The following is a 13623-nucleotide window of genomic DNA, read 5'->3' on the forward strand; positions in this document are numbered from 1 at the left end:
GCTGGAACAACTTGAGCAGCACAATAAAGTAGCATTGGATTTTAATGCAAAGTATAAAACAAAAATCCGTGAGTCCATACTGATATAAATGAATGGTTGAATTCATAAATAAAGGGAAGAGAAGAGATAAAACTCTCATGCCGAAGAATTCCAAATAATTTACGTAGATACTCCGCCCTCAAAAAGGCAGAGTATAACTCCCTACTCCTTTTTTTTTTTTTTTTTGTGAGGAAGATCAGCCCTGAGCTAACATCCATGCTAATCCTCCTCTTTTTGCTGAGGAAGACCAGCTCTGAGCTAATATCTATTGCCAATCCTCCTCCTCCCCCCCGCCAAAGCCCCAGTAGATAGTTGTATGTCATAGTTGCACATCCTTCTAGTTGTTGTATGTGGGACGCAGCCTCAGCATGGCTGGAGAAGCAGTGTGTCAGTGCGCGCCCAGGATCCAAACCCGGGCTGCCAGTAGCGGAGTGCGTGCACTTAACCGATAAGCCACGGGGCCGGCCCATAACTCCCTACTCCTTAAGTGTTACCCTCGCAAAGTGACTTCCTTCCAAAGAGTACAATATGAAAAGTGGGAGAGAAAGAGTAATGTTTTGGTGAAGAAACCTGGCAAACACTACCTCAGCCAGGCGATCAAGGTCAACATCAACAGTGATAAGTCGTGTGATACCCTTGATTTGACTTGATGAGAATGGCACTTTACCCCTGTGATCTTCCTCCCCAAAACCTATAACCTCTGTATACCTATGAGAAAAAATCAGGCACATTCCCGTAGACCAATACCTGATCAATACTCCTTAAAACTGTTAAGGTCATCAAAAACAAGGAAAGTCTGAGAAACTGTCACAGCCCAGAGGAGCCTAAGGAAACATGAGGACTAAATATAATTTGGTATCCTAGATGGAATCCCAGAACAGAAAAAGGACAGTAGGTAAAAACTAAGGAAATTTGAATCAAGTATGGACTTCAGTTAATAATTTTTAAAAATTATGCTTATACAATGTGATAAATGCTGCTAGGTCACATGTCCCTCCTCTCTGCTTATTTCTCTCCCTCTCTACTTCTCCCATTGTAGCACCTGTATTTATGACAGTCATAGCCTGTTTACTGATCTGACTCCCCCACTAGACTGTGAGTTTCATGAAGGGACTGTATCATGCACACAAGTAGGTCTCCAGACCATAGCATGGTTCTTAGGTACATTGTTTGCACTTAGTAAATACTTTTTAGTGAATTAATGAGCAAATACACAATACAGAAATGGTACCAAGGAAGGAGTTTAGGTGAGAGATGACAGAGTCTTAGACTCATGACAGTGGAGATAAAGAGAAGCGGGCAGACTGGAGAAGAAGTTAGGAGGTAGAATCAAAAAAAAAAACATGATGTTTTACTGGATATAAGGAATGATGAAAAGAAGGAGGAGTAAAGAAGGGCTTCTGGTTTCTGGCTTAGACAACTGGATGTGAAGCAGAGTGCTGGACAGTAAGCATATTAGAGATAAGCGAGACAAAATTGCTCTCCTCTAAGCTCTCATGGTTTATTGGGGAATAGAAATACCAAAAAAAACTTAATATGATATGTAATTCCCAGAACAGAAGTAAGCATAGTGCAAATAACCCAGACTGGAGATTTAGGGAAGCCTCCCTTTGAGCCCAAGTAAAGCCTTAAAAGGTGTGTGAGAATTTATTAAGGCCTTTATACCACACCAAGGAACGTTAAAAAGTTTTTAGAGTTTTTACAGATGGGAGCCAAATTATCAGAATAAGCCTGGAGACAGTGTGGGAAAAAAAATGGATTTAAGATTTCAAAAACACCTCCTATGGGCAGGACTATAGAAAATATTCCAGGCCAGAGATGACGAGAGTTAGAACTAATGTGACGGCAGGAGAGATAGAAGAAGACAATGGATAGTTTTTAGGCACAATTGCACGTGGAGAGAAAAGGAGGGAGTAAGGATTAAACTTCTATATTTGGGGCTTGGGTAATGTCAGCAGTACATGAACCTTAGGTTCAAGCAGAATATCCCCCAAACCAAAGTTACTGCAGCCATCAAAAAAACGATATTAGGAAGAACCAAAATTAACGAATGAGCTCAGCCATGTATGCAGATAAGAATAAAACAAAAGATCCCATGTGAATATGTAATTGAAGAGTTTCAGGAATACCGAAATCCAATCAAGATACCTTTAGTGTCACCTTTAGGAGATATGGCTGATTGTCATTATAACCAAAAAAAAGGTCAAATATAATCAGTTCTATTATGCCCTGAAAGAAGAAAAAAACATGGATTAGAGAAGTGTGGGGGTCAGCTAAAAAAGGGAAGCTTGAAGAAGAAAAGTTTGGCAGTGTATCTCCAGCACAGCCCTCCCTAAACAGCACTCCTCTGTCTTGGGACATGCCTTTCAATTTACAACAGGAGCCTGAGAGGAGGGTAGTGTCCCCAAGTGAGGCAGGAAGCCCAGAAGAGAAGAAGTGGGTTTTTGAAGGATGGGGAAGGCAGGCAGAGAAAAACTTCTGTTTTGGATTGCTGACTTTGAGGTGACTGGGAGACATCCAGGCAGTCATCTAGTAGGTAATTGGAGAACTGGGTATGAAAGGCATATATGAGAAAAAGGATCTTCTGAGATTTTTCTCTCTTCTGCTTCTTTCTCTACCCCCAAATGAATGGTACTGATAGCTCAGCATCATTACAGGTTAACAGTACACATTGAAATTTTTTTATACCCAGACCTATTACTAGAAAAACAAAGTCTCCATCTCTTTGGTACATAAGAAGGAAGATACATTAATTCCTTCATTTCTTAGGAGAATTTTCCATTTGTGACAAAAGGCAGACCCCAGGGGGTGCATACTGAACAAATCGCTTTGAATAACTTTACTTTTTTCTTCCTTAGCACAAGTCCTGCTCACAAATACTATCTGGCTATGGACCCTGTGTCTGAATCACTTTATCTATCAGACACCAATACTCGAAAAGTCTACAAGTTGAAATCTCTTGTGGAAACAAAAGATCTCTCCAAGAATTTTGAAGTGGTGGCCGGAACAGGTGATCAGTGCCTTCCCTTTGACCAGAGTCACTGTGGAGATGGCGGGAGAGCATCGGAAGCTTCACTGAACAGCCCTCGAGGTAAAAAAAAATCCTTTGGTCGTCTAAAGATTTCATTTGACTTCAAAAAATCCTGACTGTTGCCACACTGTAGTCTATCCATCTCAATATGCCTCTGACAGACATAGTCTCTGAAGTCTATCCCAGAAGATAGGTACATTCGGGACTAATTTTTAGCCAATATGCATTAGTATAGTCATAACTGTTACTAAAATATTGAAATGCTTCTTTTCTTGTTGATAATTATTGCCCAGAGCTCTCTGAGTGCCTCCATGACACCCCAACCTCTCCTCAGGAACTACTTCCTGGAAACTCCCTACAGTCCAGCTAAAAGCTGAACTCCTGGCCTTAGCACTGTGGCCTGCACTGGTTGGGATTCAGGTCTGTGCCCACCTTCTACCACTGTTAAATATGTTGAATATCTCACAGACTCTAGACATTTCTGGCTTTTGCTTAACAACCAACCTTTAATGAACCTTTCTTCCATTAATTTATCTAAATCATTCTTTTTTTTTTTTCCCCCCCCCAAAGCCCCAGTAGATAGCTGTATGTCATAGCTGCACATCCTTCTAGTTGCTGTATGTGGGACGCGGCCTCAGCATGGCTGGAGAAGCGGTGCGTCGGTGCGCACCCAGGATCCGAACCCAGGCCGTGGGCAGCACAGCACGCACACTTAACCGCCAAGCCACAGGGCCGGCCCTAAATCATTCTTGAAGCTATTTATATTTTCAATTTATATCATCCCTAGGATAACAAATTCCAATTTTTTTTTTTTTTTTTTTTTTTTTTTTTGCCTTCTGTGGGAACTTGGCCTTACTTCTATTTATCCTTAATTTACTTCTCAACCTTCAAAGGCCAACCCTCAGTTCTGTTGCCTGGGATTCATTAATAAATCTGTGTTCTCGCAATCAGCTTCATGATTTTATAGACTTGGATCATATTCCCATCTTAGGCCACTAAGCAGAAGGATAGTCAACTTTTAAGTCAGTCATCATATATCATCCGCCCTACTTCCTTAATTATTTAATCATTCTTCTCTGTTTCTTCTCCAAGATGTTGTACGTGTGTTTGTGCTTTTATTTTAGTAGGTTTTACGAAGTATTCATTTTAGTGGGTTTTAAGAAGCCAATGTGTTTTTTTAACTACTATACAAATAATATATATTTGTTGCAGAAAAATTAGAAAAGAGAGAATGCAAAAAATATTTTTAATTAAAGTCACCCATAATCCTACCACATATAGAAAAAACACTGTTAACATTTTATTGTATATCCTTCTAGACTTTTGTCTATGCGTATCATATATTTTATTCTCTAATAAATGGAATCATATTATAGAATGTTGTTCTATAATCTGCTTCTCATACTTAATGTATTATGAACATCTTTCCATGCCAAAAAATATAGTGAAGTCAATGTGTTTAATTTGTTAGATGGTCACTTATTATTTCAAATATTAAGAGGTTACTCAGCCATTTGACATTTGCCATATGGGGATTAAATTCCAACTACAATCAGAGTTTAAAACCGTCCATTTCTTCAAGGCCATATTCAAGTCCTATGTCTTTCATAAAGCCCCTCTGGCTAACCCCAGCCCATTAAATCTGAATTTCTTTAACAGTGTCTACACTACCCAATTAGCACTTGATTATATTTTGCCTTCCTTTAGTTTCCAGTTTTTTCATGAATAGGAGATTTTTTATTACCAAAGTAAGCTGCTTGAGATGAGAAACTACATCTAATATTTGTTTTGAATCTTTCCCAGCTCCCTGGCAATATCCTTCACAGTGTGAGATCCACTGCGCATACTTGTGTAACTGATCAGTTAGGTAACTCTTATCTATAGCAAGTACTCCTAAAAGGAATTTCAGTGGTGCTTAAAGGGGAAGACCCTTTTCCCTAAGAGAACATAAGCCTCCCAAGTATCCCGGTAAAGTGTTTTGAAACATTTCTTTTTACTCTTGTGCCAGCTCTCATTCCTTACACATAGTAGGTTCACAATAAATATGTGATGAGTGAATGCATCAGTCAAGTGCAACATATAATCAGCTCATCTTTCAAGGAAATACACCAGGCTGGGTCCCACCTTTTACGCAGGTTTAAAACTCTTGCAGGTATTATAAGGATTTCTGCATAAGAAATAAGGAGGAATCAAGCTTGTATTGTGCCTGAAATTGACATCCTCCTGAGTTGCTGCTGGTATGAAAACCACTCATCTCACCTACCACATTCAACCTGCCACATAGAGGATGAATATCTCAGCTTTTCCAAATAAAGCAAATAATTGGTTCACTGCAGCTTTTTTTTTTTTTTTTTTTTTTTTGGCTTGGAAAGCAGCAATAATAGAGTCCTGATGAACAGGATTTACATGAAGTCTTGAAGCATCAGCAATGAGAGTGCCAAAATTTATATACCTATTAAAGTTAATATTAAACTAAGTTTTTCTTCTTGTCATAGCTAGTAGTGCATTTTCCTTTGGCTTGATTTACTCATCTTTCTATCCAAGAGCGGCCTTTACAATAATCTGGTACACTTTATTCATCCCAAAGCAGTAAGAGGACCTAAGAACATCTGGCCCAGGCTTTGGACAACTGAATGTCTAATCCATCCAAGACAGCTTTTACATGAGGTACTGAAGCTGATGTTGGTAACATCTGCTCTGATGCAGTGAGTGAATGAGGATGTTCAAAGGAGGGGAATGTGTGGCTCACACTAAGTATCCACCACATCTCCTTCAACCATGTTAACAGTGTTTGAAGACCCTGTTAGTGATCTTCAAAATCACTCAGATGGCAGAACCTATGTCCAGATATCAGTTACCCTGAAAATGCTGGTCATAGCACTTAGCTGCCTAGCTAGGGCACCTATCTCTATGCTGAATATAGGCAGCACTTACTCTTAGCAGTGAATCAGAAGTGAGATTCTCATTATATGGAATGCTGCAGGGCAATTTCATAGAGTTCGGTAGAAGAAGGAAAAATCATGCAAGAAGTCCTTAAAGCACAGTGTGCAAATTGACAGGAGAGTATTGCTAATTGCTAATCATGTCTTTGAGGTTCTCCTATAGGTTCTTTCTCAAGAAAGCCCAATTTGTTTGTTTTTTGCTTTACAACTACCATGCACATCAACTCCTTCTTCCTTCTCCCTTGGAAGACAGCAAATGTTTAATGGGTTTCTTAAGGAGAGGTTTGATTTTTCTCTTCACCTAGAAGCTAATAAAGAAAAGCTGTAGATCAGTAGAAAATAGAAATGTACACCTAGGGAGTACCATTTCTAGGTTAGGAAAGAGAGCTTCCTCTAAGACTTTAACAAGCAACACATTGCAATTATAGGCAGGTTCTCCAACATGTCCTTAATTATGCAAGGTAAGTCAAATAAATGTTAATCTGCAAGACAGCTAATTTATTTTCTGAAACTATTCTAAAAATAGGATGAAATAAAATTTGCTTTTGAGATCATTCATCGTAAAGTCGGAATAAATTATCAAATGGGATTAAAAAAGTCAGCAAACGGTAAAAGGTCAGAAGCCATGGGATTTTTTTTGATAAATGGCAGCAAATTGTGACAAATACTGGGTTAAGGAGCTTAGATTTTCTTGCTCAATCCGTGTAATGCCAGTGTTTCTTTGAATGACTCTGTGTAAGTCACTGTACCTCACTGTGGTTTCATTTCCCTGAACATTGAAATAGACAATGATGCCATTGACTAGTTTTGTTACACTGGGCTAGTCATTTAAACGCTGGGTCCTGAAATTCCTAAGTTGTAAACTGAAGGGCTTGTGATGATCTCTCTCCCAGCTCTAATGTATTAAAATAACCATAGCTATAACTTACTGAGTGACTACTGTGTACTGTACACTGTGCTAGATACTTTACCCACAGTAAAGTATCACAACAATGCACAAGGTAAATAGTGTTATCCTCATTGTATAGATGAGGAAACAGAGACTCAGATAGGTTAAGAAATTTACCCAGGGTCATACAGTTTACAGATAACACTGGAATTCAAACCAGGCCTGCCTGACTATAAAACCCATGATGCAAAAAGAAAAAAATAAGGTCCATGATGTGTCCATTATACCACACTGCCTGCCCTTCAGCTAAAATCTATGATCTCTGTTGGCTTCTCTGGGAAAGTAGGAAATACTGGAAAAATGCTTTTCAATCCAATGACGTATATTCAATAGGAGCAAAGTATTTTTATTTGCAAGGGAAATGACTTTTAGTCTAGTTACCTTTCCCTATTAAAACTATTTCTCTGATTTTTCTGACCTAGTAGTATATTCCTAGTGCACTACATAGCATTTACATAGTCTGTAAATATAATTATTCAAGTAAATCTCCAGGATACCTTGTCACATCTCCTTGGAAGATTCTGCAATTAGGAACTTCACTGACTTTTTCTTAAGTGATGGAGTCACGAAACCTTAACTTTATTAAATTTCTTGACTACATCTGGTAACTACAAATTTTGTTTAAAGAAAAAATGGAAGTGTTCCTGAATAGAATTTCGTATAAGATAGCCCCTGGGTACTTCTCCTGGGAAGAAGTCTTTATCTGATCCAGTTTTATGCACTTTGATTTGAATCCCAATAAAGAGAAACATTTGCCATTTTACTCATCAATACTTCAATGTAATGGGGCAAGGAAAAAAGTTTAGCAAAGAGGTTGATGGTGTGCTAATCCCTGGCATTGTATATGAGTTTGAATTGACTTTGAAAGATGCTTTTAAAACATGCATGGATGATGTAGTTGAAACTTAGGTTCCATTTATTATTTTTACTGCAACTTTCTTTAATTCTACAGAGAACTCAAACTAATGAGTCATGTAATAGATGACCAAGTACTTAAGCAGAATGTGAAATGGTACTAGGTGGGGATATAAAATAAAATTTGTGACAAGCTGAATACATTTATTTTTTTAAGTGGATACAGAGGGTGAAGGAGTGACTGGACAAGATGAAATTAATCAATGACTTAATTTGGTTCCTTGGACCTCACCAAGGATGATATCTCTATTTTCATATGCATCTTTAAGCAAACTGACCTCAGAACTCAGCAGGACTTAGGCAATATCAGACAAGTGCAAACAACCTCAGAGCTGTTCCCAAGGAGGGAAATGATCCTTAAATCTTGACAGCTTCCAAAAGTGTTTTTAGGGTATTCATGACACTAATCATACAGGAGTCACTTTAACTTTATTGGCAATTAAGAAAGCTGGGTATGATAAAGTCTTGACAAAAACAATCTGGTTTTGTCCCTACCCAGATCTATCTGAGGTACATCCTGAAGCTCTACTGATTCCCCTGGCATCTACATGCTGTTCTGAAAGGCTAAAAATGGGGTTAACTGAAAGATATAAAAACTCTAATCAGTGACATCTTGCTGATGTCACTGGTGTCTATGAGGGGAAAGGTATAGCGCACAAACAGGTACGAGAAGGTTCTTTCGGTTCTCCTATGTAATGAGGGGCAGTAAGGTTTTTCCTAAATTCCTTTAGTACGTGATCCATTATGGTGACATAACCATTCAGATTGACACTAGGACCAGCGCTCAACAAAATTACAGGCAAGCACAGCATGAGTAAAATGAATGGTATATTTAAGAAACTACGAACAGATCAGTATTGTTAAAGTAAAAATATTTGAGGGTAATAAGAGGAGCAAGGGCAGGAATAGGAAGTTTGGATTTTATACTATAGACAAATGAAGCAGGAGAGTTATAATCATCCAATGCATGCATTTTTGATAGATTATTTTGGTGACAGAGTAGTAAATGCACTGGAGTGAGGCTGGGCAAAGAAATCATACGGAGTACTAATATCTATAGGGTAGGCAATGGAAGGTAATCTAATGAAAGAGACAGAGGAGAAACCTTCAGAAGAAAAGGAGGTGAACAAAGAGAGCTTGGCATCCAGAAAGCCAAGGGAATAGTTTATTTTAAGATGGTGTGGAAAACAGTATCAAATGTCACACATTTGATTGGATTAGGCAATTTGGCATTTATTTGGAGACCCTGCCTTTGGTGGTTTGAATGGTGGTAGAGGTGGAAGCCAGATTTCTGTCATTTGACAAGCCAATGAGAGGTGAGAAAGTAAATACCATTAGTGAAGATCAGTCTTCCGAGATGTGCGAGATAGAGTGATAAGTAGTGAGAGGACAAGGTGCTCAGGGGACGCTTTTTCTATAGGAAACGTGGCAATGGTTATAGGTAAATGCAAAGATACAGAAGACAGAGAATAAATGAAGAAAACAGGTCTGGAGGAAACTGGGAGGGAATAAGCCTTGAATGGAGGGGAGATTGGAGAGACTAGCCTAAAATAATGTTAGGTGTAGAGATGAGGATAAGTTTGTAGATAGAAGGAGCTAGAAGGTTGGTGGTACTCCATTCTGATAGCCTCAGTGTTCTCAGAGAAGTGGATCTACTCTGCCAAAACTGAGGAAGTAAAGTTAGGCCTTGAGGTACGTGGAAAGGTTTGGAAGAGCCACTTAGTGAAGTAGGCTTTTTGGGTAAGATCAACGTTCTACCACCCATGGCCAAATTCCCAGCTCAGCTTTAAAGCATTTCCTGTGAGAACTCTACTCCCACATCCTTATCCTAGAATCAGAGGCATCTTCAGAAGAATATGTTTGACAAAGCCTTAAAATTTAGGCAAAACATTTGTTCTTTATTACTTACTGATACCGTGCTGTTACCACCTCTGGAGATTTCTTTCCTGAACTACATTATTAGTCTCTCAATTTACAGCAGCTACACCAGAGGACTTAGTGTCTGTTATGCAACCAGAATGAGAGCTTACCTTGTTATTTGCAGTTAGTCTAAAGCATCTGCTCATGATGGTCAAAAGATTTTGACCTTATATTATGTTGGCAGCTGGAACTTGAGAACCTTTCTGCCTTTTGTGACATAATCCTAAAGCCATAAGCTGTTGGTGAAGTCAGACAAAAGGAAGGTACTTACATCTAGCCTTGGCTAATTGGTCCAGGTAACACCCATGGTTAATACAGAGAAACCTCTATTAAATTTATTCGTTTTATAAAACTACAAATGCATTATTAAATGACTTTTTCTTCTGCATGTATTTTAATTTTCATGTATGCATAAGATTCTAGCAATCACAGAGGTAATACTTTAGAGGCCAAATACCATAAGAGATAAGTTCCCAGGTTCTGGAGTCAAACAGAACTGGATGCAAATCCCAGATCCACCACTCATTAAATGTGTGACCTTGGGGCCGGCCCCGTGGCTTAGCAGTTAAGTGCGCTTGCTCCGCTGCTGGCGGCCCGGGGTTCTCCAGTTGGGATCTTGGGCGCGCACCAACGCACTGCTTGTCAAGCCATGCTGTGGTGGTGTCCCATATAAAGTAGAGGAAGATGGGCACGGATGTTAGCTCAGGGCCAGTCTTCCTCAGAAGAAAGAGGAGGATTGGCATCAGATGTTGGCTCAGGGCTGATCTTCCTCACAAAAAAAAAAAAAAACACTTTATGGGGGCCTTGCAGGCGTGGAGCACAGGATGGATGTGTTTGGATAGATGAGATGACCTAAGGGGGACAAGCCAAAGCGGAAGCTACTCCAAGTAGCATGGAGAAGTGTGGTGCTAGGTATCCGGCAGATTGGCAGCAAAGTGGGGAGAGATGGGAGAATAACAATGGTATACTTCTCCTCTGCAGTATTGTCTAGAATGAAACTTAGACCCCTACATATCAAGACAGAGAGTATGGAATTATGATTCCTCTTTTGATTTAAGATCACCAGCCAATATAACTCTGCTTCCTTATCACAGCTCCTCAGTGTCACATCTTTCTTATCTGTCCACTTAGGAATCGCCTCAGCTGATAAAAAGAAGAACCCCCTCCCCACCAAACAAAAATGACAGCGATCACACACTAACAGACTGCAAATCACTTAAATCATATTTTGAGTGGTGTATTATGGTAACCTATAAATAACTAATTGCGTAAAATTGCTTTAGTAGTTTCTAGATGGCAGCTTTAATTAAAAGCACCAGAGACATTTAGAAGTTTAGAAATGGATGGCATGTAATTTGCCCTTTTACCAACCATAAAATGGTAATTAAGGAATTTGATTCACTTCTTCCTATTAAAAGTTTTATGAGAATAGCAAGTTCCTTCTAAATACAGTTTCTCTTCAGCAGAAGGTAGTACGTTTGCTTTATCAGTCTTCTCCAGCAGGGTAAGCCGTTTTAATGTGCAAATTCTTCAGAAGTTAATTAGGAAATTTCTTTCAATGGAAAATGTTTGTTTTTAAGGTTCTAAAACATGAAACTGTATTAGAGCTAAACCTTTGATCATGGCCCCATATTGTTCCACGTCAATACAAGATGGCCTAGTCATTTCCAGTTTACCAAATGCGTGGAGCTGCCTATAAAATCAAAGAAAGGAGGAAGTCGTTTCCTGGTGATCTGGCTGCTTTGCTGATTCTTGAAGGAATCTAAAGTCTACAGTGCGTTGACATCCCAGGGAGTCCAGAATGTTCACTCCACGACAGAGGAGTCATCAGAAGATGTTTTTAGCTTCATTGATCCTCCAGCAATCCTGGATGAATTAGCAGGTGTAGAGTGTAAAATTCAAACAACGTGCAGCAAACCCAGATGTCTTTGGAAATCCTTGATTTTAACATCATCACGGGCTAAAACACAGCTGGAAATGGAGCCAGGAGGCCCATTTTTATTTTATAATTGATCAATTGATTGCATTTTTTGGCCACTTCAGCCCAAGGATTATATATGGTACCACACAGGGCATTTAGACCACATTTTGAAGGCACTGATGCCTTAAGTTATATGCACATAAGAAAGACAGCTGCTGGTTTTTTTTGGTTTTTTGTTTTTTTTTTTAAGTCAAGCAGATTCTCTCAAGTTATCTAAGCTGGATGAACCTAAGCAGCAAACTGGTAAAGTAGGGGATGTTTGAGATGTCTGCACTTCATTCCCTCTCTCAGAGACTCCCCTTGCTAACTCAGAGCCCCTTCCTCCAGCCCTAGATAGAAACCCAGCCTTTCCTCTTCCCTCTCCCCTAATCAGAACTGGGTGGGCATACTAAAGTGGTATACTAAAGGGGGTAGGACATTGGGAGGAATATTTTATCACTGCCATTGTTTAGAATTTCCAGTGAATGGTGATAGTAAACACAGACCTACTATTTATCAGTTTTATTATTGTTTTTAATATTTCTACCAAAAATGTGCACCCCTTATTGTCTGCACCCAGGACAGACCACTCCCACAGCCCCCAAACTTGGCACACCCCTACAGGTATAAGGAAAATACTCACAAAATAATATTCAGTGGAAAGTTTAGGATACAAAACTGTCCATACTATATGCTGCTGCATCTGTAAGGGTAAAAAAGATATTTGAGAGAAAGTTTATCTAAATGTTAGCAGTGATAATTGCTGCTTAAGGAATGTTGAGTGATTTATTTTCTATAATTTTCTGAGCATTTATTATTTTTATAATTCAACAAAAGATGAAACTTGTTATTTTAACACACACACACACTGTTCTGTCCAATGGCCAATCTGTGAGGACTCAGGTTTCTTTACTTTCATAGATGACAGCTCTCCAGAAGGGGTGTCATAGTACTGATGGTTGACAATGGGTTACTCTCATCTGAGCATGTTACTGGAGACCTGCTGAAAGGGCAATACCATAAGTCAAGGGAGAAACCTAAATGGAAGACCTTGAAGGCATCCTGGTAGGCTGATAGTAAAAGATATTTTAATTACATTTATTATTTTTTAAGACAGAGAAGTATAAAGAATGCAAATTAAAATGGCCTATCTGGCACCGGGCGCGTGGCTTAGCGGTTAAGTGGCGCACTCCACTACTGGCGGCCCGGGTTCGGATCCCGGGTGCACACCGACTAACCGATTCTCTGGCCACGCTGAGGCTGCGTCCCACATACAGCAACTAGAAGCATGTGCAACTATGACATACAACTATCTACTGGGGCTTTGGGGAAAAAAAAGAGGAGGATTGGCAATAGATGTTAGCTCAGAGCCTGTCTTCCTCAGCAAAAAGAGGAGGATTACTTATGGCTGAGTAGTATTCCATTGTGTATATATACCACAGCTTTTTTATCCATTCGTCCCTTGAAATCCAGCCATTTGTGACAACATGGATGGACATTGAGGGCATGATGCAAAGTGAAATAAGTCAGAGGGAGAAGGTCAAATACCGTATGATTTCCTTCATTAAGTAGTAGATAATAACAACAATAAACAAACACATAGGGACAGAGATTGGATTGGTGGTTACCAGAGGGGAAGGGGGGAGGGAGGAGGGGGAAAGGGACAATGGGGTACATGTGTGTGGTGATGGGTTGTAATTAGTATTTTGGTGGTGAACATGATGTAATCTATGCAGAAATAGAAGTACAATGATGTACACCTGAAATTTTTACAATGTTATAAACCAATGTTACTGCAATAAACAAAAAATTAAAAAAAAAAAAAAAAAAAAAAAAAAGAGGAGGATTAGCGTGGATGTTAGCTCAG

At 39.3% G+C, this 13623-nt stretch overlaps 1 protein-coding gene across 20 annotated transcripts in view; it reads left to right on the forward strand.

Moving 5' to 3' along the window:
- TENM1 (teneurin transmembrane protein 1) overlaps window positions 1–13623 on the forward strand; it is a 773006-nt gene that overhangs the window by 668866 nt on the left and 90517 nt on the right. For all 20 annotated transcript variants that reach the window (XM_087427630.1, XM_087427629.1, XM_087427639.1 and 17 more), the window contains one exon: window positions 2898–3130. In XM_087427630.1, coding sequence (XP_087283756.1) covers window positions 2898–3130 — 233 coding nt within the window. The remainder of the gene's footprint in view (window positions 1–2897; window positions 3131–13623) is intronic.

Source organism: Ceratotherium simum, chromosome X (assembly GCF_057802395.1).
Source record: "Ceratotherium simum simum isolate JZ-2026a chromosome X, ASM5780239v1, whole genome shotgun sequence".
Lineage (NCBI taxonomy): Eukaryota > Metazoa > Chordata > Mammalia > Perissodactyla > Rhinocerotidae > Ceratotherium > Ceratotherium simum.